The sequence below is a fragment of the Polyodon spathula genome, chromosome 7 (assembly GCF_017654505.1).
Source record: "Polyodon spathula isolate WHYD16114869_AA chromosome 7, ASM1765450v1, whole genome shotgun sequence".
Classification (NCBI taxonomy): Eukaryota; Metazoa; Chordata; class Actinopteri; order Acipenseriformes; family Polyodontidae; genus Polyodon; species Polyodon spathula.
In genome coordinates this window covers 25,373,054-25,401,016 of record NC_054540.1, presented here as the reverse complement: position 1 = coordinate 25,401,016, position 27,963 = coordinate 25,373,054, and the positions used below count along the sequence as shown (strand labels likewise).

Below are 27,963 nucleotides of genomic sequence, written 5' to 3'. Positions count from 1 at the left end.
GCTCTACTTATCAATGCTCCCCCCTCCCCCCCCCCTCCCTCCTATCTCCAAGGATGGTTAAATGCAATTATTAAAAAGGTTTCCTTGTAGCACAAAATAAATGTGCTGTGCTAAAAGTTGTGCCAATAAGCTATCACTACTATCAATTCTGTAGCAGTTCATTTTTTTTTTTAACATAAAATGAATGTGTTTCATGTGGTTACTCCTTTTCAGCAATGAGATCACACGATGCATAACTCCAAATCAATTCAATTTTCAAAGAGAGGTTACAACAACTATAATTATAAAAGCGGCACCTTTGTATTAAACTTTTCAACAGCAGGACTCCGTGCAAATCTAGAATCTAGAAACTCTGGGTTTTATTTCTGTGTTTTTATTTATACGGTTATAGCTGCTTAAAACATAGATGCAGAGCACCTAGATTGTATTTCATATTCCAATTTCTCTATTTCTGAATGTCTGTGTTTCAAAAAACATGTGGAAAGCAGAACCTGAAGTACCATTGTCACTCTGCAGTACTTATTTACCATAAACACCAGCTGACATTATACATTGTATTTGTTTTACACCACTCCATGTCATCAAATCAGCCTAGTGTTTACAAATCAATCAATTAAAGCATATGTGTTTTGCTGCAACACTTGGGTACTACCCCAGAGGGGGAGCGTTTAGCATGTGGTGTTTAGAAAAATACATTTTACATCTCTGAAAGGCAGCACCATGTTTATTGGTTTTCATCCAATGTAATACTTCTTGATAAAACATCGGCGAGGCTGCTTTAACAGCACTGCAATACAAGTAAAAAAATAGACCACTCTCTTTAACAGATTGGTGTGGCTAGTTGCATTTTGAGAGCACATTACCAGGAAACAGCTTTTTCCTAATGTTTCAGGTCTTACCCATTTCACATCTTTTTTTACGATTCCAGGAAAAAGAAAAAGAATGACGGCAGATTTTGTTGACAATGCAAAATACTTGTTTCAGTTCTTTAAATAACACAAGGAACATTTAGTTACGCTACTCGTAATGCATTACAAAATGCTTGGAGGTACAAAATTAAAGTTTAACATCTTCTACAAAAGGTGTAAAGGGTTTGTTCCTGGTGGCTAAGAATGACAGGAAGAAGGGTTTTAGCACTAATTTTGCTTTGTTGTTTGGAGAGCAAAACTGAATGAACAGCAACACAAACCCACTGTCTTCCTACTAAATTTCACCTCCCTCCCACTTCTCTATATTTATGTCTCTTATCATTGGCTATATTTATGTCTCTTATCCTCGGTTTTCCTCTCTAGTGTAGCAGCACCCACACTGGTTTTTATGTTTACAATAAGTACTGTACCAACAAACCTTCGGCTTGTTTGTAGGCAGTTTTTACGTACAGTCAATTCAGCTGTAGTGCAAATTTGCAAATCGAAGATGGAGGCAAAACATGCAGGACATTGACATGCAAGTTGAGTTCTGTTTCCTTATGGACCACCAAGCTATAAAAGAAGCCCTGTTCCTAACGAGGAGAGCACCACAGCTGGGCTTAATTAGCCCCTTCCTTTTGGTATCACTGATGAGGTGTTTATAATACATTTTATTGTCCACGTCCAATTTAGATTGTGTTCTTAAAATTGCATCTTTTATTAAAAAAGGTAAAAGCAAGTATGCCCTAACTGTAGGAAATAGGAAGCAATATCGTCTTTAGGACACTCTGGCTAAAGCACTACAATAACTGAGTGGGATTCAAATCTGCAGGCATAATGCCCTTAAATCAGTACTGACTTTGACCATTCTTTTTTAGAATGTGGTCTTGAGCAATATGCTCAAAATCCATGGCATCTGTTATGACCATCAAGCTTGCAGCAAGCTTGGGGTTCTCAAACACCCATATTTATTATTTAAACCATTCCTTCAATTGAAACAAAACACAATTATACTGAATTTTCTCAATATATTATCAGGAAAATATTGGATTGACTCCATATTTATTTTCCTTCCTACTCACCCTTATGAACAGAATTTTATCTCCCAGTCTGTATCTGCCCTCAGATAAATACTCAATTGAAAACCTGTGAGAGCAATTGCAAGGGGGGTCTTCCGCAATGTTCTGGACCTGAAGCAAAAACAGAGAAGGGCAAAATGAGATCCTGTTTAGTTTCTGCCTAAAGACATCACTGTAATAAAGGTCAAGTCTTTACATTGCATCGCTGATGCTCTGAACACATTTGTTGTTTGCACAGTTTCTTTGCATTTTTTGTTTGTTATATGAAATGACAAGGTTGTTTTGCATACAACACCCATCTATTAAAATGCAAAACAGCCTTGTCATTTCAAATAACAAACAAAAAATGCAAAGAAACTGTGCAGAGGAAAAGTGCACAAGTGTCTCACATTTTGAACATTATTTACTTCACCAGTACTCTTTCACATATGTATTGAACACAGAGTAAAAACAAAACAATACTGAAAATGCCTTAAGTTTACACTATCTTATTTTCTAAATGAAATTTTAAAAAAATGGTTTCAAAGCAAAAACAAATCAACAACGATTGTTAATGTATGTGCTTGTTAAGCAATTATTTTTTTTTCCAACCAAACTGTACACTGGAAGTGTTTATATTACTGTACAAAAAATACACAGAAAAAGACACCGTTAGAGACAGATTTTCTTTCTCCTAGCCAGATAAGAACCACAAAATTACAGAACAGTGTAATAATGAATAAATATGTACAGTGTATTAAATTGATTGACAAAATGTGAAATGGCTTTAATTTTCTTAAATACTATATTTTATTATATTTTATCATGCAAGGTTTGGAAATTGTTTAACTTAATATTGCCACATACAGTGAATTATAATAAGAAAAATCCCAAAGTATTTTTGAAGTCATCTGCCAATAAAAATCAAACACCAATAGTCTAATATAAAAAGAGCACATTTCTAACTAATCATTCTGACCTTTTCAGTCTGTTTGGCATCTTTCTCACTGCCAAGAAAGCTTAGAAGGAAAGCTGAAGAAGACTGAATAATCCAGGAAAAAGCAAGAACAAAACGTGGAAAAAAAAAATACAACATGAGCAACATGCAAACTGGATGGGAAAGTACAAGAAAATTATACAGAAATAAACATGAAAAGAAAATGTTGGGAACAAGAGGCTATTATGCCCATCAAAGCTGTACACTGCTAACACACCACTGCCGCCATTTACCAACTTTGGAATCTAATGCAACAGTGATTTAAAAAAATATATAACAACAACAGTATTATTATTCATAGTGATTTTAGGCCTTACTACTTTGCTTTGTAAACTGTTTCTTGCACAAAAAGTGCTCCCTACCTTTCCTTCTACTTAAATTCAGATGCATTTGTATGCTAAACTGTTACTCCCTATACAGCACGGTACTTACATTTCTAATCTTTAAAATTGCATTTGCCAAAAACGTGCCTTGTTACAGAGCAGCTCCGAATCTGTTTCAATTACCTAGACTAGTGAACAGCAATGGTCACAACATTGAGTCTTGTGGTGCCCACCCAGCACTTCCTACTCAACACCTTTATTTTTTATAACAGTTCTTTATCCAATTACTTCCCTCTTATCCAATTACTTTCCAAAATTCTTCCCTCAACCTGCTAAAAACTCTCTCTTCTCAATTTTCTGATCAAGCTATACTATTTGTAGAACTATAAAAACAATATTTTGTTTAATGTCAACACACAAACCATGATGATGATACTGCTACATGACAGCACAACTAACATCATTACTGGGTTTTCAGAAAACCCAATGTACATTAAGAATTTAGCCTTCAAGCTATTTTACACAGGACCAATGCAACATGGAAGTCTGCTTCACTCACGGCTTCATGAAGGTCCCCATGATTACAGCACACACTGAAAGTTTTGATAGGAGCAGTCGGTCCTGTTGTGATGAGCAGCGTTTCTTCCAACTCAATTTCCTTTTCCAGCGTAACTAGAACTGGAGGATCTACACCGTACCTGACAGACAAACATATTGTTAAAAATAAAACAAACCCACACACACACACCTTAAAATAAATTTTGCAGAAAACGTACATATTCTTAAACACTTACTGGGATACAACCCTTCCAATTTCAAGCAGGCAAAGGCACACCTGCCTTGGTTCCTTGTGTAAAACTAAAAGACAAAACAGTATGCATTCTTCTTTGTTGGCAGTATTATTTCTGTCATGCCACATTCAAGATACAGTAAATATACATGTATACAGTGGAAACAGCTCAAGCAAAACTGTTGAAGAAAGACAGATTTATAAACTAGACATGTTTTTATATCTACATTAGAAATTGTATTATATGCATAAGACACTGACTATCTTTCCTCTAAAGCCTGCAAAGAAAGTAAATAACACAACACTTAATACATATTATGGTTCAGTTGATATGTATATTTTGAGAGTCAATCTTTATTTATTTTTTTTAATTAAAAAATTACCACAAACCATTTCATACACCACTAACAGACTTCTAAATAAAGTTACCAGCTGCACTGTATTCACCTTTCCAATAACCATGTACAAGTATCAGTATTCGTAAATATAAAAAAGGGACACCTATTCATTATTATGTTTGTCTAAGTATAGCAAATAACAGACTTACCAAGTGGAGCCCTGTGGCAGGCATGCATTCAGTGCGCGAGTCAAGTTCACATATAGTAATTAGCCATGCACCTGCACCACCACCCCCCCCCCACACCCCACCCCCCACCCCCCCCCGCGGGGCTCGATACTCCTGGGGGGTGCGGCAACTAGGTATGTATTATTAATACTATCGGATTTTGTATTTTCAAAAGTTGATAGGTATGTAATAATAATAATAATACCTTTTCAGCATAGTGCTTCTGTGAGAAACAGCAGCACATCAATTGTTGTGGGCAAATCCTTGTTGCCTTCGTTGCCAGAGCAAATGCTTCTAATTTCTCTCAAATCAAAACCCAAACATCTCAAGATTTGGTTGAAAATGATTCTGTGACATTGTCTATATATAAAAAAAAAATAATCCCAGGTTTGTTTACATCCAGAGCTGTCACGTAAAACAAACCCAGCTGTGCAGCCAGACCACACCACCTCACACATTCCATTGAAATACATACTTCCATGCGGGCTAAGAAGGAACTGGGGGTGGGGCTTGTACATTAAAATAATACTATTGTAGGCTATAAAAAAAAAGTAGTTCTGCGGTTCTAGGTAGAATTGCTTATAAAATTGTTATTTTTGCAAATCTGCCGCTCAAACACAGTTAGGATAACTAACAACATACATTTCGGAAAACTAACACCTGAAGTGCACTAACAACAGTTCAGATTTCAGGAGTAACTTTGTGTTTTCTGTTACACTAAAAACTTACCATCTCTGTTTAAAAAATAAATGAAAAAAAAAATTAGACCCAAATCTCGCCCTCACAATGGGGTTCTCAACTTTTACATAATAAATATATGGTGTAAAACAGTAAAGTTAATTATTTAGTATGTCATGTATGTTTCTGTTTTGTATTAATACAATTTTATTTTTTTCTTCAAAACAAACAAAAAAAAAAAACACACTTAAAAAAGGCACTGCTTCAGATGTGTCAAGTGCAATTCTGAGCAGAGGGTTGGACTTGAAGTTACACATGCCTCCTTTGGTTAGTTTATTCACATTCTTATTTTACTTTAGTAAATTGCCATGTCCAGTTTTCTTTAAAATGTGAGAAGGGACCTGAGCTGCAAATCTCAGTACAAAGGGGACACAGCCAGAGCGCTGCGTTTGTTTACTTGTGTTGCAGAGGACTAGCGAATCGAGAGCTGCAGCCACAGGCCAGCACGACTAGCACTGAAGAGCCCAGAACAACAGACCACCACTGTACTACAACCAGAGCACCTTCCCGTGCACTTATGGGTTACTCTACTGTGCTATTATTTTGTGAAACCTTTTTGTTTGGGACAGAAAATCCACCACTTTACCACTATACCAGCAATGTTATGGGGTTGAAACGATGGATTTTCAGTACCAAAAAAAAAAGCTTACACAAAATTAAAACTGTTTGAACATTCACTTTATCACTCACACCACCCACCTCCTGACAGGCATGTATACAAGAGATCACATTGAAGCAAAAAAAAAAAAAAAAAAAAAAAAAAGAAAATAGACTACACGGCAAACTTTGACGTGCACAGGTAAGGCATGGTATTGAAAGTGCTCTCATTTGATGTACATCCGTACGTCCTGGAGCTGAAGGAGTCAACATGTTGATGCATCAACACATATTTATTGACTGATTCATATTGTGCCTGTGGTCAACTCTGTCGTAGAGAACATTTTGCTTGCTACCCGTGTGGTGTTTTCTTAGCCGGAGACTACTGTACTACATTCCCAATCCAAATACAGATTTAGAAATGACTCATATTGCAAAGTAGTTTCACCCATCCCAGCTTGATTAGCCACAGTACTGACAACAAGCTCAGGTGAGGAATGGCTCAAACTGTTATGCAATGGGAGTCTTATTTCCAACCCTGCATGCTTTACACCCTTTCAATACAAGTTTTGTTTTGAAATTTTCAATAAAGACAGTCAAAGACAATTTGCCAATGCCTTGTAACAGATACAAACTCTAAAATCTTTAGAAAACAAAAAAACCAAAAAAACCTACAAAAGAACTAAACAAGTTTGATAAAGACTCACCCAAACCCTCAGATTCAAAGAGGTATGTCTCATCCACACCTACATTTCGGCACCAGCACAGGAAATTAGCAGTGTTGTCACGAGCAAAGAAGGAACCCGAAGGGGCAGCTGTTTTGCAGGGGACTTTCTTCATGGGAAAATGCTAAACAAAAGGAAATATATATCTGGTTACAGATTAAGAAACCTGTATGTACGTTATATAGAGACTGAATGCACAATTTCTAGTCTAAAGACAAACATGTCAATATGGCAACCAAAAAAGAGATTTTGCTCAAGTCTCAACTATGCTGAAAATATGAAGTTACTTGGCGAAATGGTTTATGAGACAAGTGGCTGTAGTGACAGTGGCAGATTACTTAATAATTACTAATTAGGCAAAATATATTCGATTTCCCCATACCCTGGAGAGCATACAGTCACCCTAATGACTATATTAGCAAAATCATCACTAACATGATTTTTGTAGGAAAGGAAAAACACGCTGAATAAAGTTGCCAGAAACAAACAACTTTGTTAATTCACTGTCTTTTAAGCAGTTTTGAGTTGCTTTTTATTATTTAAGAATTATAATTTTCTTTATTTTTTCCATTTGGCTATTCATACATTGTGTAGTAAAACATTTTGAAAATCTGGCCAAGTAACTGTTGGAGCATTCTTGTTATTTTCAAAGAGGCCCCATGTTCGATAGTGTACTTGAAGGTTTGCTTCCTAATGAAATGTGATAAGGCCACTTGGTGCAATAGCCAAGACTTCCTTGAACAAGTCTAAGACCTTTGATATCCACAAAACAGGTTGGACCTTGGTTTGGCAAAGCTTATTTTAAATACTCTACAAGTCAGGGCCATCAAAACACCAGCTTAAAGTTGTTGATTATAAAATTATATATCTTTTGAATGACATTTTATTTGTCATGTTAACATACATAAACATTAGTTATTTTTCCCTTGACCGCCAGCTACCGCACCAACATCTATTAACTTCTGATACTGTCATTCCTCCCAGACAGCTGTATGCAAATATCTGCAAAATTAACCATTAGTATGCAGTGCATTCTATAGCACTAATTAATCACAGCTTAAGCCTGTGGCAGCACAGCTTAGGAATTGCAGTTCACTACTCAGTGGCAATACAAATATGTGGGTTTAAATGCTCAGCTGTCAGTGCAACATTTACTTAATACAAACGTTCACATTATCCTATTAAAATGAAGCTGAATGACATTATCCTGAATGACAACATGGTCTTCTTAGTTAGTATTTTTGCTGAGTGCAGTAAAATGAAATATAACTGAGCCCTGAGCCAGATCCAGCCAGAAGTATAGAAACTACTAGTACAGAAGAGACATGAAGCTTACTGTGCTTATTCTCAGTTACATCAGCTAGATGGCAGCTTTAGATTATTTTGACATCCTTTACTTTAGATACAACAATTTGTAAAAATGTGCAGAATAAATCAAATGAATAAACACGACACCTCCATCAAGCAGCTCCATCATCATGAACAAAGCTGTGAAATGTGTAAGCACTGACTTTTTATTTTTAAATACTGCAAAATTGATCAGAATCAAAAGAAAAAGATGGAGTTAATTGTGTAAAATTACAGCACATTGAGTAGGAACCGAGATTTTATTCAAATAAAATGAATAAATAAAATGACATGTCTGCGAAGCACTACGGTATGCTTACCTTCCATTTGTCTGTCCTGCAGCACTCTTGTACTTTGCGCTGAAGGACCCCAATCAGCTGACAAAGTAGGACCCCATTATCCAGCTCCTCCATGAAACGGTCTGCTTTTACTTCTCGATCTGGAATAACAAGCAGAGCCCAGTCAGATTACAATTCAACAGCTTTCCTTACAGCCCTGCTTAACATGTGTTGCTTATTTCTTTATGGCCACAACATTTATCAAACTATGTTTAATCATGAAGTGCAGCCTCGCATATCTGATGTTGGTGTTGTGACCCAGACAGGCTTTACATTTCATATGACTGGACATACAGTGTAAACAAACATGAAAAAAACATAAATGTCAGACAATATTAAAAACGACAAACTCAGAAGGGATAAAAGGTCATAAAACTTTAGATTATCCAATTTCATAGTAATATTATTGAGGCAAGCAGTAAACATAACAGTTTCATTGTTGGAATATACTGGTATTTAGCTATATGTGCATAATAATATTACAGACGATACTCTTTTTTATTTAGGTCCACAATGTGTTTAAAATGTTCCAGGAACCTCAACTATACTTCAACTTTTTTTGTCTTTCACTACTTGAAATACAGGAAAATCAACTTACTGGATGAAGCTGAAAGTCTACTACCGGAATGGGATTTAAATTCCCTGAATGTTAAATCATTTGAAAAAAAATCGGTATCTATTAGTTATTTTTATAAACAAAACGGTGTATTTTATGAAAAGGCTCTATTACAAACAAAGTTTTCTTTTATAACATTATACTTCTAAACTGACATGTTGCTCTAATTAAAGAACAAATATCACTGACAGGGTTTGTTATATAAATGGCATCCTGCCCACAAAAAACAGATTTTTTTTGTTGTTATAATCCCACAAAACAAAATCTCACTGGTCACTGAGCATAACAGACAGAGATCTTTTACCCAGCATGCCGCTCAGCCAAATAGCCAAGTCTTCCTGCATGGGCACCAGGGTGGCTTCATGTCGCACCGAAAGCCACTGGTCATACTGGAAAACATCCGTCAAACCTGGACCATGTCTGGGAGTCAAAGGACTTCTAGGGCTCAGAACAGGAACGTCAAACCTTTCTCCAAACCACACCTACAAACAAGAAGATTTTTTGGCAAAAAGTGTTGTTCCCTTTTCTTGAATTTAATCCCATTCCAATGATTTTGACATGTACTGATGGCTCATTGTATCACTGAGGTGCCAGCAAGTTCCTGGTGGTGTACAGCAGTGTAGCTAACAAAGGAATGCCCGGATCGCATCATTTACTGGTACTAAACAGATGGTGTTTGGTCAGTGTGGCTAGATGACTACAGCTGGGTACCAGAAACTCTGCAATGATTGAGTAGGACATCAGTTCAGAGCCATGTCATATTTAAAAAGTTGTTTTAGATAGTCTTTGTTATTAATTAATTTTAAATGTATTGCCAGTCCTATCAGAGCAATCCAAAGAACTAGCAGGGAAATCAGCTTGTATCTGAGGCACAGCCAGTACTGTAAGTGTAAAACTTTAACAGAACACGCTTTCTCCCCAAGTTCCTGCTGAAACTCATACTAGACAGATATGGGTCAACATACTAAATAGAGTGCTTAAACCCATTGAACACCTACGTGTTCTACCAGAAGTAATGAAAAGTAACTGAAAGCAACGTGACAAATGAGTTTCAATGCCTTTTAATGCTACAAAATATTTATTTTAAAAAAATGAAAGAAGAAAGTAAATGTTTCCCATTGTGCACTCCAATCAAAAACATTCAATGGTAACCTCTTTAGGGGAGACTTCCTTCAAAGAAAGGGCTATTGTTAATAATGAATCTAGTAAACACGTCATTGTAAACTAAGTATGAAGTACATCACATACTGCAAACATGCAAATCCTTTAAAGTTTAGGAAAATAAATTGCTACAGTAGTTTTTAGGCAGAGTAGTCGTGTGTAGGCAGATCAGTAGTTTGCAAGTTGAAGATGCATTTAGCTTAATGAATAACTCAGTTAAGCCAGACAGACACACAAAAACAGAACAACAAAGCTTAGAAAAAACACATGCATTATAAACTGATTATATATACATTTAAAAACAATCAATTTCCAGCTCAATTATATACAAGTAGAATTAAGACACTATTTAAAGTAGTAATGATCAATTACCTGATATACAAACTTATGTTTCAACAGGAAAGTTTAAACAAAAGACTTTGACGGGTTACACTTTGCAGTGTTCTACGTTCAAAAGAAATGACTGGTATGAAAGTAGACAATCACAAGATTTAAATTAAAATCTCTGTAAAACACAAATAATCTACACAGCTGTTTCATGATATCCACAAATACATTATTTTACACAGTGCAGCCTTTCTCTTCAATGGTAAAAAAAAAAGCCAGTACAGTACCTGAATCCCAGCCTGTACTGCCATTGGTGCAGTCACAAAGAATTCAAATCTGTAACCTAAAACAGAAAGGAAATAACATTCTTAGAAATCAAATACAATGAAAATAAAAAAAGGGTTGGTACATTTTCTCTGAGATATGAGTCTTATAAAATAACCGGCATGAAAGGGTTCATTATTCTTCTACGATAACTATCATTGAACTTGACGGACAGAATCACAATACAGTCATGTACCGATTCAGCTTTTATGAAGGTCTCCAGTATTCTGTAAAGCAAAGTAAAGACTCCACTACGGCAGTCACATGTCAAAGCGAAGGGAACCGTCAGATCTTGCCAGAGGAGTTTCCATAGCATTGAATACCGTATATAAAAGTTACCAGCTGACATGTTTCCGTTATTGCAGGTAGACAAACTAGTGGATTTTCACATACAAGATTCCTACATGGAGATGCTTAATTATGGATGAGCAAACCAATCTCAAAATATAGTAATTATTCAGTGCACATTTTTGTGATGTACATGTAATACAATGGTTGTGTTTACCCTTGAATGGCAGCAAATACGCAATGGCAAACTGGGAAAAACTGTCCAAAACGCTATGCAAACTTGCCATGTGTATAGTGCTCAAATAGAAACCTTTAAATTGTTATTAGAATCTTGAGACTGGCTGCATGGGTAACACCTGCTGATTTCACGTGTTGTCCATATGTGGTAATCATTCCCACCAAGCCATCTTAACCTCTTATACCAAAGAAAGAGAGTATCCTAAAGCTAGCAATCTGCTCTGTTTGTACAAGCAAGCTGGATTTAATGCAAGTTTCCTGAAAACACAGCTTTGACTGTCCAGACAAACCAATTTAGTCTCAGATTTTTTTTTTCCAATTTATATAGGCTCACTGATTTATTCTACGTTTGCAGAATATTATATATACATATATAGTCATTATTTGAAAAACAAAAGTATTGTGCAGATGTTAAGGCACAATATTGAATAAAATGGTGAACATCGTTAAACTTTTTATATATTTGTCTCTTAAGCATTGTACATTCCAGTCAATACTGCAAAAATAGCAAAAGTATATCACGGGATTAAAAAAATATATATATATTACTGAAATTATATATTTGAGCTTGAGAAATATATAAATAAATCTTTTATAATATCATTTTCTGTAGCGCAAGACATTCACATTGTTCTACATACTATAGTAAAAGTGGAGCAGATGTGTCAGCAAACATTTCTTTACAGATTTATAAACAGGAGCTCAGCAGAATAAAAAGGTGATGTACCATTTGTTAGAAAGACCTATTTAAATAGGTTTCTTGGCTGGATATAAAAGCACACCTACAACAGTAAATGAAAGACAGAATCTACTGGAACCATGAGAGTAAATATGGCCTTGGTAAATCAAAGAGAAAACACAGGGTCCAATATTGATCAAAGGGAGGCACTAACACGAAGGCAAAAGTCTTTAGCAAGTATAACCTAAAAAAAAAAAAAATGTGTTGGCCTTAAAAGATGAAAACTGTTACAATAAATAATTATAATAATGTTAAGAAATTGGCTTAAGAAATTACAAAACTAGTTTGGCAGGGTTTTTACTGATTAACAATGCACTTAGGAAATATTTTTAATTTGAAAGTGTTTAGTGTTTTATAAAACATACAGCTGCCATTTAAAAGGAGCTCAGTCCTGTACTACTACTATTTGAGAAACTGGAACATGTTTAATATTCGCAGACGTTCTGAAACAAACATTACAGTATAACTGTATTAACAAAAACAAAAATCTGCCAAAAATAACCTGGTGCTTATCTACATGTTCAGAGGCTTGTCTGCATTGCAGCTTTTGATACGTCCCTGCCCTGCATCTGCAGGCTAGTAGCCTTATACTGTGCATAAAAGGCTCTCTGTGTGACGACCCTGGTTGATAAACTTGCTGCTATGTAAACTATAGCTTTAATAGAAGAACAAAAATTTTAATCATTTTATTTTAAGAACATATCCAATTCGTGTCTGGTTTACAATTTTTCTTCATTGCTAAAGCAAAATTACTGAAACTTTTAGCACAATTCTCAAAACAGTTAACACAAAACACCAAAACTACTAACACATTGCTCTGGTTAACACATAAAGCTAAATTATAAACTATCTTTATGGTTAATTTAATTATGCAATGCAATTCCATCACTTTAATATAAGTTTCATATGCAAGTGTCTTGTTTTCAAAAACACAAAAACTCTGTGCTGTTGCTCACAATTAATGTTCATTATTAGAAATAATTCTACACATGGAAATGCAAATTTCACAATTTATCAATCAATAATCAAACGTCACTTATGCATATAAGGTTGATGTTACAAACTGTGCTGAAACAGGGAGCAGGCAGGAGGTGGTAGGCAGTTGGTGGATGTGGTTGTAGACGTGATTGTCAACAGTGGGGTGATCGTGGTCATGGTATTCAACAGCCAGCCCGGGTGAGACTACAGCGTATTGCCGTAACTAAAGAAATCCGGGCAACAACCACAGTATGACAATGAGGGAAGCCGGGCTGGCAGTGCAACAAAATTTGCGGCGATCAACAACTGTGTCTATAATTCGTACATTTCGAACTTAGAATAGGTACGTGTGAATAGCAGATTTTTATGTTACCGATTTCAGGAATTTGTTGTTTACAGCTTGTATGCTGACACAGCTCCCTACTTTGTTTTAGACAGTAAATACACATATGGATTGTACATTAGTGTATCAATATTCCATATATTTATTTATTTTAGGATTGAAAGAAGAGCTGCCCATGGCATCTAAGGAGAACATCTGCTGTGACGTACACTAAATTAAATTATGTGGCCATACGGACCGAACGGCTTAGTGATGCAGAACGAAAATTTCACTGTAACACCAAACATTGATCACGTAAGTTTATTATTATTTAATTATAAATTAATTCATGATAAATAGTTGAACTAAAGGAATGCATGTAAATATTAGGTTTTGCAAGAAGTATGAATACATTTGACATGTTTGCTTCATTTTGCAATTGTATTTGATTTTTAGCAAATCGCGCAACTGTTTTGGTGTCTGTGTTAATGGTTTTGAGAAATGTGCCAATAGTATTAGCAACTGTGCTTTAGCGATTGAGAAAAACGTAACAGACATATACTGTAAACTCCTATGATGAGAGATTTACTGTAATGGAAATTACAAATGCTTATTTTATTAGTCGACAATTCACAGAAAATGCAGTAAAAAGTGTTCAATATTTAAGAAGAAGCCAGTTTATCTTGATTTGCTAACACGTTCTGCATCCAATTTTCCATGGCTTGGCCAGCACTAACCAAATCGCGCTAGCATCCAGCCTTTGCTCTATTCAAAATAACATGGCAATACTCAATACGAGTGCTCTCGAGCCTGCACATTGCTTTCCATTTTTAGCTTTTATTAAAAAAATGGGCCCATACTGCAATTAATCTTTTGTGGGATCTGCAAATGTCAATTGCCAGTAGTAATGTAAGAAGGTTGTGACAAACAAGTTACAGAACACATTCAAAGCAGTGTATTTAACCTGGATTCATTTACTGCCGAGCCATTTCTCAGATTAACTTGCTACTGCTCCAAAACTCGGAGGACAGACCCAAAAGGCTAAACATATTTTATGTAGCTTAGTTAGGCCTCTGGTATGCTGCACTAAGCAGTTTCTACAACACTGGAGTATTAGAGTATGCACAGTACTGAATAATTACATCACTCTTTTTGACTACATAAGAGCTGAGCAAAATGTCAAAATGATTAGAATATACTGTGGTAAAAGGCCATGTCATGGCGTAGGCTTTTGATAATTAAGGGTTTCTTGTTAGCAAGTTCTTTTTACCCCATCATCTACTGGTGGGTTAAGTACAGTAAGTCCATTGTCGCCAATAGAGATTGGAATGAGCTAGCGGAAAGTGGCTTCTGTTGAACACAAAAAGTGGGACAGCCAGTAGACAACTCTTTCTCTCTCCCCAATAAACAAGAAAAACTGCCAAGAGGTGGAACAAAAGCAGGCCTGATTTACAATGTGGAATATACAGAGAGCACTCATCACAAGAATGTTCAGCATCTGCAAGCCTAGAAAAAAAACAAGTAAATCACTTTTTCATAGAAAATAATAGGCTACTGTAAGAATCCAAAAGACCACTGATTTTAATGTCAGACAGACTTTTGGACACAAAAAAGAGAAATATGCATAATGACTATCCATTGTATAACTAAGGTTAGATTGGTCACTGTAGATATAAGAATGAGTATTTCTAAAGAAAAAAAAAAGAAATATTAAAAGCTACATACAGTAATATATGTTTTACCTTTTTTAGGGAAAAAGTCAACACTTTTAATAGTAAATATACCTATATACTCTGGAATCCCTCTGTCACGACCACCAAACAGGCTGGGTAAATTGGTTTGAATTAGGAGCAGACCCAGTATTTATCCCAAGAGATAACTGGGGAGGGGGGACAGAGCACTGCTGGATGGTAAATAGACCCCACTGAACCACTTGTAGTACTGTTTTACATAAATAAATTGGAGAGATACACATTTAACATATTTAAGAATCAAAGCCTGTCAAAACACACCTGTCGCAAGTGTCTGAATCAGAAAATGAACTGTATGCATTCATATATTTAGAGAGATGTGCATCAGAAAAATAGTGTTATTGTAGAACAAAACAAAAAAAAGAAAAAAAACAGCAAGATTGAAGGAGGTAGATAAGGCAGTGTATCCATAACTGTGTCTGTATAGTTCAAGATCCTTTATATAAAAAAAAAAAAAGGAAATATTCTACCGGGTCCCCAAGTGACTCATCCAGTTAAAGCTCTAATGCTGGGAGCACAGGATGGGTCATACGGCTTGGACAACGAACCCTACTGGCCAGCCACCGAGCACGTTCAGAGTGGATAAAAACCAGGGGTGATCTCTGTTCTCCGGGATCGGTATCCCACATGCCCTAAGAATGTCTGTACTGTGTGGGGACCGGCTGCAGTGAGGAGAAAAAACATAAATTGGACATTCCAAGTTTGGGGAAAAATGAATAAAAATAATAGAATTGGTCACTCTAAAGTTTTCTCAATACAGTGCACTCCACTTATAAGAATCACCGATATAAGAATCAACCACGTATAGTGATCAAAACCACTGGGACAAAATCAAGTTTTTAGTAATGCCTTCCTTCTTGCCACCCTGACATACCGGCTACTTTTGTGGTGTTCTGGATATTGTTGACTGATGCACATTTTCTTCCATCTCAGCCATTGAACTCTGTAGCTCTTTCAAAGTTGTCGGTGGCCTCAGTGCATCCCTCACCAGTTTCCTCCTTGCCTGGCTGCTCAGTTTGGAGGGACAGCCTGATCTAGGCAGTGTTTGGGTGGTACAATGCACCTTCCATTTCTTGATGTTGAGTAGACTGTGCTCACAGGGATACTCAGAGACTTTGATATTTTTTTGTACCATTCGGATCTGTGCTTTTCAATGACTTTATCCCTGACTTGCTTTGAAAGCTCCTTAGTCTTCATGGTTGAGACTTTGCTTGAAATTCACTACCTGACCAAGGAACCTCACAGAGACAGGTGTTTTTATTCTGAAATCATGAGAACCACTAATATTGCACACAGACAGAGGCCATTCACCTAATTGTGTGGCTCGTCATTTTGACACCTGAATGAATTTAGGTTTGCCACAGCAGGTTTGAATACTTATGCAATCATGACTTCTCAATTTTTATTTCATATTAATTATCTACAGTATTTACTTCTTTTTGTTTTTACTTTGAATGTGTGGAGTAGGTTAACACATTAATTCCTACTTCTAAAAGTAAGCTTTAAAGCAACAAAATGTGAAAACTGTGAGAGGGTTGAATACTTTTCCAAGGCACTTTATACTGGGACTACTTTACTTATTTGCACAGTATAGCACTGGAACAAACAGATAGTTCACTCTTTGGGTTTGATTTCTTTCTCTCCTGCTTCCTCCATGGACGCACGCTTCCACTTCCATACTCATCTATACCCCCACCACAAAGCTATCGGCTAAGCCCTTTTTATCAAGGTGTCATTAACTTTAACAAGCAGTTAGCCAATTGACCTTTATCCTTAATTCATTAAGGAATTGAGCAACTATAGATTTTCTGGAGGAGTACATACTTTCAGGAACTCATGACATCTACTGGTCAACCCATTACTCTGCAAGGAACAAAGCTCTTCTCTCATTCTCAAATTAACATACTGATTCTGCAGCACTTCAATACAGCAATTACATCGGTCCGCTTTGAAGAATCAACCGTTTATAAGAATCAAATCGCCTGAGACAGATGGGATTCTTATAAATGGAGTGCCCTGTATAATGAAAGATACCCATTCTCACTTAGATAACTTTCCCACATAACTAATTCATGTTAAAAATGGTTTATCATCTAAACTCAATTGGCCTGCAGTATACAACATCAGTAACAGATGTAAAATAGGGAAGGTCTCAAGTGGTCTAACATGCTGCTGGCAAGTCACCCCCTTGTTTACCAAATCCTCAAACACAGCACAGCTTAACTGGGACAGCCCAGTTTAAAGCCAGCTTGGAGGAAGCTGAAGCTGACAGTTGTGCTTTGTTCTCCACTTAAAAGCAGAACGCACCATTGTGACTGACATTAGAGAGTAATCCAAGACTGTTTTTCAAAGCTTGAATTCCAGTGGCATTAAATCAATCACTCTCAAGGGCACGAGAATTAAATCCTCCTTCCTTGACCAAGAAATCTAGCTTTTTGATGCTGGAATATGAAAATGTAAAAACGATAATCTAGTTTCTGGACAACTGCAAGTTTCTTCCCCTTCATTAAAGAAGAATAAAAAATAATACAACACAGAGCAATATGGCAGGTATCTGTTTCTGTCTCTTGGTTATGAGATGTTACAGTGGTCCATGAACACAAACACATACTAATATAAAAGGTAAAACATACAAACATAGCCATGAAATTATATTAAACAGCATCAACTATTTGTCTGAAAGTTGCAACTCTCTGAGAAGCATTATCTTCCCGACAGCCATGTCCTGAACAGCACAGCAGTGACCAAAGCGAGAACAAGAAAGTGGCATGTATTATTGTAACTGCAACAGTGAAGTAATTAAAACGCTGAATTAATGTCAGTGTTACTACTGTATATATTTTCCTCTCAATAATTAAAAAAAAAAATGTTGTTCTAACATTTGTCCCAGCACTGCGGTACTTTATGTAACTAAAAGATCACTTTGTGTGCTGCCAAGTTCAACTAACATTAACACATAACATATTAGAATAAGGGAACGTTGTTCCCTATCAAGGATGGAATATTATTGAACAATCCAATTACATTTAAAGCTTACAGGCTTTATGACATCATGGGTTGTGGGAGTGGGGAGTGCACATGATTCACTTCAGAGTGGCAAGATCACAGATAAGCTTCAAAGTTTGATTAACTGCACAGTATGGTAGCAGATGGCAGACTCGCTTGTCTCTTATATGATTACTTTCGTGCGTGTGCTGAATTTTAATGGGAGTGGGCCTATAGTGTGCATTTGTCAAAGCTTTTATTTACTTGAAACTATTTAAAGTAACCAATTTTAAAAATTAAATCTATTACTACCTGACCTGGCTCACACGTGCGATATATATATATATATATATATATATACTATATAGATATTATATATAATATATTCTATATATATATATATAACACACACACACACTCCTCCTTACACAGATGCTTAATAAATAGTGTACACAAAAAATCACCACTATTTCATAGAACCATTAGAAGTCAAGAATAGTCTTTATGACCTGTCCATAGTATTGCGGATAGTGAACCAATTTTTTTGTGTTCAATGTACAGCAACTGGTGGCCTTGGGTGAAAAAAAGGACTAACATGTGCGGTCACTGAACACTGCAAGGTGGACTGGGTTTCACTAGTTATAAGACTGCACATACAGTAGCTTCATCAAAACCAGTTCAGCTAATCAGGTTCTAGTAATCAAGTTTCAACACATTTGGATTACTGCTTCTGAAAAAAAGGTTGAAATGTATCAAAGACTCCATTCACACCTGCGATTTAAGGTGGCTAGGGCTGCCTTTTCTCACTTGTGACCACTCCAAAAAGGAAAAGGCAGCCCAGGGCTGGCCTAGATTTAGGCCACCGTTTCGATCTGGCCTGCAATCCGAAGCAGACTTCGAGCCATCTTTTTGTATCACATGACCAAGTTGATTATATAGCTCAGTAGCAGGGACCCTAGGAATCAATTAGCTGAGAAATAACAAGGTAACCAGATTTTCTATGAGGGGCACAAAAACATGAAAGGATTTTTTTGTTTGAGACGATCCACATCAGTACACGTACCATATATAAACATTAACACAGGAAACTTTGCTTTAAATTTACGTAGGTACATCCGTCTATAAAAGTGCTTCGGGTATTTAAGCTCAGTGTTGAATGAGGCTTCAGTTTACTTCAGTCAGTATCCAGATTTAAAAATGCCAAAAACAATAACAAATCACCCCTGAAGATCGGATCAACGAGTTTGGCAAGGACGAATTTCATGCTGATGGTAATGTGCTGTTTTGCACTTCATGCAGCACGGCTGCAGATTACACTCGTAGTCAGACCATTGTAGAACACATGGGAAGTGCTAAACATAAATTGAGTGAAAAAAATGTAAACAACAGCAAACTTGAGATTCTTTTCTGTGCTCAACGTCAGCGTCTCACAACAATCTGGCTGGAGAATGCTGCAGCTCTATTTTACAACAGCCATCCAGATGACTAAGACTAACTCCTAGTTGAACTAACATGATTTTTTTTGTTATTTTATTAAAACGGAACTATTTGTTTTTCAGCAGGAAAATATTTATATGTGTGAACACTAGCAAGTTGCTGTATCTGTGTGTGTGTGTAATATATATAAATAAAACACCTAAAACATATGCTACGAATCAAAGATTACTGTATATTCCCGTAGCTCTGAGTGCAGGCTATTGTTCCATTAAAAAAATTAAATTAAAAAAAATTAATAAAATAAAAAAAAAACACAATTCACCACTTTTTAGGTTTGTTTTTCAGTCAGATATGTGAACTCGCAAAGGCGCCTTAAATCTCAAATGTGAACAGAGCTGCAGATATAAATATGCCTGAGGCCAATGGGGTCATATACACTGTACTGAGCTTATGTTTTCACAGAGTTTAAAATTACACAGAATAAACTTGCCTTAATTCCGCCATAATTTACTGTAGGCTTAACTGAATCCTCTTAAATCGATTGAATGTCACAACCCACATTCCAGACTAATTAACAATACAACTGCGATGCTCTGCCAACCGCACACAGTCCAATAAGGAATTAAGCGACCTCAGAAATTCTGTCTTATTCTAGATTCAATATATTACATGCTTGATAAGTCAAACAATGTGAAAAAATAACCTATGTTTCATTAAATGTGTTTGCTGTATGCCAGGGATTGTATTACTATGTGGCTAAAAATTCCTGGTTTTCAAAACTGGCTCAGTCAACCAAGATATTTGGTCTTATTAACAAAGCACTCGTGGGTTAGTCAAAGCTTGTTGTTTGTTTGTTATGATATCATTATTATCAAATAACTAGAATATTCACTTGAGAACCGTGTAGAATATCTGCAAAAGAAACATGTTTAGATAGCTCTGCATCTACTTACAGTAGCAGTGCAAGACAGTGAGATTCATCTAGAATTTTAATGAATTAAAGTTAAATTCCAAAATGAGTTCCTGTAAACTGTAATTCACATTATAGCATTGAACACTTAATATTATAAACCACTATAATATTTTAACTTATTGAATAGTTATTGATATTTACTAGTATTTACTGTTACTAGTTTATTTAACAGACGAGAACAGTTTAATTAAAAAAAGAAAAAATGTATTTCTCACAAAATCATAAACAGGAAATGCATCTGAATTTGATCCCCCCCCCGAACCCACCAGGCCAATTTCAAAAGCAGAGACTAAGACCATCTGGCTAGGAATTATCATGATTAGCCAGATCCTATCTAAACTGCATCTGCCACTAAAAATGTGTAATTACTAGTGGTTGTGTAGACACAACAAGATATAACCCATTGACGAGAAAAAGTCAATGTGATATTCAACTCTAAATGTTACGGTCATCATAGACCACATTTTGATAACAACATAACAATAAAAATCCAAACTACAGTTTGATTTCAAGATAAGGGCAATAGATAGTCAGTGTGGAGGCCTATTCCTGGTAACCATGGTTTCATTACATGTAATCTAGGCTTTCAGATCCTGGAAAAGGCAAAGGTTGTCAAGCTTTGTCGGATCACAAAGCACAAGCCCTGGCCTTCAAAAGGCAATCAAGCTTTTGTGTTTCTTTTTAAGTCTCAATAGAGCAAAGGAACCCTAAACAGTAGAATGGATGCATGGATATTAAATGTAATTTAACAAATGTATAATAAATGGCTTATGAACTTCATCAGAATCCTAAGATTAAGTAATTGCTTATATTTCTCAACTGGACAACTGGATGTAGGGCCATCATGGGCAGCCTGAGTTTCCCTGACTTAACGTGATAACTTTGCAAGGGGCTTCTGGATCCTAATTATTGCCTATAATTTATTTAAGAAAAATCTAGCACAAGTACACCAGACAGTGGCGCAGTGTTCAGTATGAAAGCATCTGCCAAGCAGATGTTCCTAAAGCCCGGTCTTCTATGAAAAGTCTGTCAATTCTGCCTCCATGTAAATTGTGCCTGAAGCGGGCTCGCAACTGGGAGTTTAAATGTTATGAAACACATGCCAGGAATACTATTTGCAGACTACATTATAAAAAGGACAGCTCATTGTGCGATTACAAAACTTTCCTTAGCTCTCCTTTAAGCGCTTCAGTGTTTGTTTGTAATACCATAATACCCGATTTACCAATGAAATTCCAGTGAAGTAATCACAAAAAAGGTACTGTATGGTAATAGGATTATTACAGCTGCTGAATGTTTAGCACCTTTCACAGCATGTAATCCAATACAAAACCAAATGCAAAAGAGGTCATGTTAACCAATTCCTAGACTCTACACTTTACAGTTCATTTATTCAGAAATTGACTGTTCATTTTCCCCCACTTATTTACTCCCAAATTCAAACAAGACAATAAGCGTTATTCCAACACAAAACTGATCCCTATGGGCACAATCCCCAGACAAAACGTTAGTATTCTTAACAAATGTGTTTAAAGTGTCGTTACTGCTTGCTGAAGGCACACAACCCTTTTAACAGTTTAAGCAAAAAATATGTTTGTAACTTAAGAAACAAACAATACAATCAGGAACCCCATTCTTACTGTAAAACTAACAAGATAACTGCTTGAAATGCCAAAGTTATTTTGCACAATACTGTGCTTGTTCCACGATATCACTCTGAACTAGATACTTGCCTTCATCTAGTACTCAGTTTAAATACTTAGAGATTAACTCTTAAAACTGTAAATTAAGTTTATTTTGGGAAAATACTTTTTTATTGTTATTATTTTACATTTACAAGACAACCTTTATTCACGGTATAGTAATTATAAAACATCAGTGTGAAAGGTAAAACAGGGAATCACCATCACTTTACACATTAAAAGATTGAAACAATTAAAATATTGAATAATATATCATTAAAGATTTTAGCATTTCTGGTTAGGCAGCACAGCACTAGTATTTGCTAATAATCCCCAAAGTAATAGTAATTGGGGATTTGTTACATTACAGACACAAAGACAAGTATTTTTAGTTGCCTCAGACATACTGTTGAATTACGTTTAACTGAGCCATGGGCTAAAAACTCAACATAAATACTGCATAATTCTTCTTCAGCCTTTCAATGAAAACATCAAGTCACCGAATGAAAAGTATGATAAAGAAATGCAATTCAAGGGCCTTCTGTTCAAAGCTTTATTACCCAACCCTCACTGAACATCCCATCATTCAGAAATGTTTCTCAAAACCACACACTAAACACAAAACTCTGACAGCGTTTCAGATTGTCAACATATGCCATACTAAAAATGACTCACTAGATAAAAGTTGGTGATCTAATTATGTTAAAAATAACAAAAGGCATTACAGGCATAACATTGGAGGGAAACTTGTTTTCTTTAAAAGTACAATAGCTTAAAAACAAAACAGGCCGAAGGTCATATTGTACAGCCAGATGAATACATATTTCCTGTCTTCTGCACATTTTTCCTCCAATAGCCCAAAACATCTGGCAGAGCCAGCTGTAAGATCCCTATGGGCACAATCCCCAGACAAAACGTTAGTATTCTTAACAAATGTGTTTAATTTGTGAATGGGAAATGCACGGGAAACCTGCTGATCTGCCATGGTAAAAACTTATTAGCATCTTACTACTGTAATATAATATATTATCTCACACGTGTGGTTTAATTTTAGGTTTTTTAAAAATCAGCCTTACCAAGTTAACATCACTACTAGCCATTCCTCATCTAGTACTCAGTTTAAATACTTAGAGATTAACTCTTAAAACTGTAAATTAAGTTTATTTTGGGAAAATACTTTTTTATTGTTATTATTTTACATTTACAAGACAACCTTTATTCACGGTATAGTAATTATAAAACATCAGTGTGAAAGGTAAAACAGGGAATCACCATCACTTTACACATTAAAAGATTGAAACAATTAAAATATTGAATAATATATCATTAAAGATTTTAGCATTTCTGGTTAGGCAGCACAGCACTAGTATTTGCTAATAATCCCCAAAGTAATAGTAATTGGGGATTTGTTACATTACAGACACAAAGACAAGTATTTTTAGTTGCCTCAGACATACTGTTGAATTACGTTTAACTGAGCCATGGGCTAAAAACTCAACATAAATACTGCATAATTCTTCTTCAGCCTTTCAATGAAAACATCAAGTCACCGAATGAAAAGTATGATAAAGAAATGCAATTCAAGGGCCTTCTGTTCAAAGCTTTATTACCCAACCCTCACTGAACATCCCATCATTCAGAAATGTTTCTCAAAACCACACACTAAACACAAAACTCTGACAGCGTTTCAGATTGTCAACATATGCCATACTAAAAATGACTCACTAGATAAAAGTTGGTGATCTAATTATGTTAAAAATAACAAAAGGCATTACAGGCATAACATTGGAGGGAAACTTGTTTTCTTTAAAAGTACAATAGCTTAAAAACAAAACAGGCCGAAGGTCATATTGTACAGCCAGATGAATACATATTTCCTGTCTTCTGCACATTTTTCCTCCAATAGCCCAAAACATCTGGCAGAGCCAGCTGTAAGATCCCTATGGGCACAATCCCCAGACAAAACGTTAGTATTCTTAACAAATGTGTTTAATTTGTGAATGGGAAATGCACGGGAAACCTGCTGATCTGCCATGGTAAAAACTTATTAGCATCTTACTACTGTAATATAATATATTATCTCACACGTGTGGTTTAATTTTAGGTTTTCTAAAAATCAGCCTTACCAAGTTAACATCACTACTAGCCATTCCTCATGAACCAATTGTATTGTATATGCTTAAAAGCAGCAACTGCTTATCTTAAGCCCCTTTCACACTGGTATGCTCTACCCGGGTCAGAATCCAGTGTCATGCGGGTTGGGTATGCGATTTCACATGGCTTTTGATAAAGCACGGTTCACCTGGGTGACAGACGCAAGTACACAATGCATGTACCAATGCCCTGGAAGCAGTTGGTTACGGACGCTTCCACCCAAGCTTCTCTGGATTCAACCGTTGGCCCAAATGTTGATTACAGCAAATGTTTCTACACCCCTGGCTCATATCAATACAAATATGGCTAAACAAAATAAACAGAAATATTCCTTGCATAAGTAAAACCTTCACACAGACGTGGCTGTTTGTTATCACGTTGGCTCGCGAACGGCCGTCAAGCATTTTGTCTTGCTCAGCCTGGGTCAAAGCAAGTCACCCCACATCCTGGGACCCGGGTTAACCTGGGTATGATCCAGGTAGTTTCACACTACACAGGATTGTGACCGTGTAGCCAGGACCCAGGTAGAGTGCCAGTGTGAAAGGGGCTTTGAATTGCAGTTGACACATAAGAACACAATTGGAAGAAGTTGTTTTGAACCAGATGCTCAGGTACTGTATATTTAACTACTGGTTGTGGGAGACTTAATAAAAGTACAGTATAGGCTAAATTTCAAGAACATGAACATGACAGTAATAAATATTCCCCCTTGCATACAACAGAATGTGTGTTTTGTATTATGGTTATGAATGTTATAACTATTTAAAATATGCTTGAAAAGTCGTACACTTACTTTCAGTGCATTACAAACCAAAAAACTTATAACTGTTCCAGGACGGGACTGTTCAGTTAGCATATAAATACTCAATTACCAAGCATTTATTCACACAAATGGTGTGGGGTCGCCCACACAAAATTGTTAGTTAGTGCACTGTTATTGTTAGTTTAAAATACACAAATCTACCTGCTGTTCTTTGCTCTCAAACTGTTCTGTAGGGTCAATATCACCGATAGCAGCGTCTCCACGCTGAATTCATTCACCATGCTCTCATCAACTAATCTAGTAGAGAGCCCAGCTCTTTAAACTGTCTCATAAATACATTACAGCTCCTTCCTTGCTGTGAACGACAGCAAAGATATCCAGCAAAAAGACGCCAAGGGTCACGGCTGCGCCAATCACATGAATCAGGAGGTGGGTCTTGCCAACAAAACCACACACATCTTCGAAGCATAGTACTGTACTTAAGCAAGCTATAATTTAATAGAGTAGGCTAAACTAATTTCCCTCATTTAAAAAAATGATTTGCACCAATTTACATTAAAAGATCTCTGGAGCTTACAAATACCCAAACAGAAACAGCGCAAGCGTGTAACTAAAAATGAGTTTAACCCCGTCACAGCTCAGTGTCCTCATGCCTGCTATTTTCAAAGCAGTGGTAATAATAATAATAATAATAATAATAATAATATAATAATAATAATAATAATAATAACCCTTCACATTCTCTACTCCCTCAAACATTCTTTTTTTATGACTAGTACAATTCTGCTTTAAAAAAGCAATTGCAACATTATTTATTGTTGTTTTATTTATTAAAAAAAAAAAAAAAAAAAAAAAAAAAAGCCAAAATATGACTCACTCTCCGTTCATTATTATTTTCCGATCAATTGTTTTCTTTTTCTTTTTTTATGTACTGGCAATTGTACCATTTATGTATTTATGTGCCAGGGAAGTATACTCCAGGTGAAAAGGGCTCTGTAACACTTTTGTTACAGTTTACCGATTTCAATGATTTAAAGAAACACTGCACGTCTACAGTTTAAAATGAGCTCACTTGTTGCATTGACCAGCAGGACGGAGCAGAATAAAACAGCACAAACGTAATATTAAATCTTTACTCACCGACATTGGATTCTTCTAATGATGTTTCTCAAATACTGACAAACGTGTTTAGCTACGTTGTAGTAAACTTAATTATATTCTTGTTTTTTGACCTGTGTTTATTTATTTATTTATTTTTAACTGTCACTTTGTGTCCCATTACGACTGCCACTGATACCAAGCGCCATGGAAATCCAGCAGGACTGCCTTTCGAAACAGCCAATTGAACACTCCGAGATCCAACTGAAACGCCCAGGTGGGTGGAGCGTGATAAAATCCTTTGAGCGCTGGTGTGGGTGGACCGGGACACGCCTAAATAAAAATGTGATTCTGAGTGTGTGTATCTCGAACTATTTTACCTGGGGCTGTGTTGCGGTAAAACACGCCATTCATTTTTAGCGAATGAAGTTACAGTATGATCTACATTAAATAGAAACAAAAGCTAAATAAGCACCAGTTATTACGACATTTTATTTTACTTTCTACAAAATTGTAAAAAAAAAAAAAAAAAAAGGATAAATCCAAGTATGTTGAAAGGATGGTAAATTGCTTATTAATGTGCACTCTACGGTAAAGTTTTATAAGTGTAAACGTTAGTAATGTATAATAACGACACCTAAGTCAAGTCATTTGAAAGTAATCCTGTTAAAATCCATGCTTTCCTGAGGTGCCTCATATGGTAGATGTTATTCCTTGTCCTATTTTGAAATACAGTAGCCTAATTAATTAATAACCTGCAGTGAATAATGCAGCGACTTCCAACTGTAGCCAATAAAAAAACATAATGCATTTTTCAAATACATTGCATTGCATCATATACAACATTTATGAATGGACGTTAGAAGTGTGCTTTAGCACTGTGACTGCTATAACATTTGGCTTTTAGTTCTGCCCCATTGAAAAGTGTGTTAGTTTTTTTTTTTTTTTTTTAATTTGATCACAATCCTCTCATAAAAAGTGAGAGGCACTTGCTAAAGCCAAACAGTGCAGGCAGGAGCTAGACAAGGTGCAGTGATGTGCGGGCAACACCACAGCCTTGGTAACCATAGCTCCTATAGTAGAATGTTTGCAGACTCCTGCTGTTTTCCACAAACATGAAAGCTAGTATACAAACTAGTCTTCTTATTTTTTTTGTTTGTCTTATTAATTAGTGGCAATAAAACATCAGACACCCTATTGAAACCACAGGGTCGGGTGTCAGTAATAATTATGTGCTTTAACACTTTATAGATTAATTAAAACTTAAACGGAAAACAAGTCCATAGGGTAATTGCACACAATTGTAGCCCATAGCTTTAAAACAAAGAGAGTTGAGAGCTAATATTTTTGGAATTCCTCCTAAACCACTTCCAGGTACCTCCACCTGCGATGTCAAAAGAATGTGAGACAGTCAGGTGTGAACAGTCGGTCCATTTGTTGTGGAATGACCCAATATAAAACGTTTTTTCGACAGACACTACTGCAGATTGGCAAGTACATAACACCTACTGCAGATAACACTGTGGTCTACTTTTGATCAACCATAAAAGACATTCAGGAGCTAGTTACAGTGACTTATTATGTGTTAATGGGAACAGTCCATCTTGTTGCAATGTCATTAGGTAACATTTGCTTCCCTAAGCAGCTGTAGCTCTTTAAAGGCATGGCAACATTAGTGTGCTTACTGGGTTGGCTGGTGTATGAAAGAGGAAGCAGATGAACTATGACACTAATACCAAATG

At 36.1% G+C, this 27,963-nt stretch overlaps 1 protein-coding gene and 1 long non-coding RNA gene across 4 annotated transcripts in view; one reads left to right on the top strand and one right to left on the bottom strand.

Moving 5' to 3' along the window:
• The window catches only part of LOC121318417 (GAS2-like protein 3), a 32,125-nt gene extending 5,663 nt beyond the window's left edge, over nt 1–26,462 (bottom strand). The window contains exons 1-9 of one of the 2 annotated variants that reach the window (XM_041255056.1): nt 26,264–26,462; nt 10,778–10,833; nt 9,307–9,484; nt 8,369–8,487; nt 6,684–6,825; nt 4,081–4,144; nt 3,846–3,984; nt 2,946–3,008; nt 1,991–2,098 (exon numbers count right to left, since the gene is read on the bottom strand). In XM_041255056.1, coding sequence (XP_041110990.1) covers nt 1,991–2,098; nt 2,946–3,008; nt 3,846–3,984; nt 4,081–4,144; nt 6,684–6,825; nt 8,369–8,487; nt 9,307–9,484; nt 10,778–10,801 — 837 coding nt within the window. In that variant the 5' untranslated portion in view covers nt 10,802–10,833; nt 26,264–26,462. The remainder of the gene's footprint in view (nt 1–1,990; nt 2,099–2,945; nt 3,009–3,845; nt 3,985–4,080; nt 4,145–6,683; nt 6,826–8,368; nt 8,488–9,306; nt 9,485–10,777; nt 10,834–26,263) is intronic. The other variant, XM_041255057.1, reaches the window with a different exon arrangement.
• Nucleotides 13,199–27,963, top strand: part of LOC121318421 — an 85,836-nt gene continuing 71,071 nt past the window's right edge. The window contains exons 1-3 of one of the 2 annotated variants that reach the window (XR_005950608.1): nt 13,199–13,399; nt 13,555–13,693; nt 26,425–26,498. This is a non-coding gene — a long non-coding RNA (uncharacterized LOC121318421). Of the gene's footprint in view, nt 13,400–13,554; nt 13,694–26,424; nt 26,499–27,963 lie in introns of those variants that run through there. The other variant, XR_005950607.1, reaches the window with a different exon arrangement.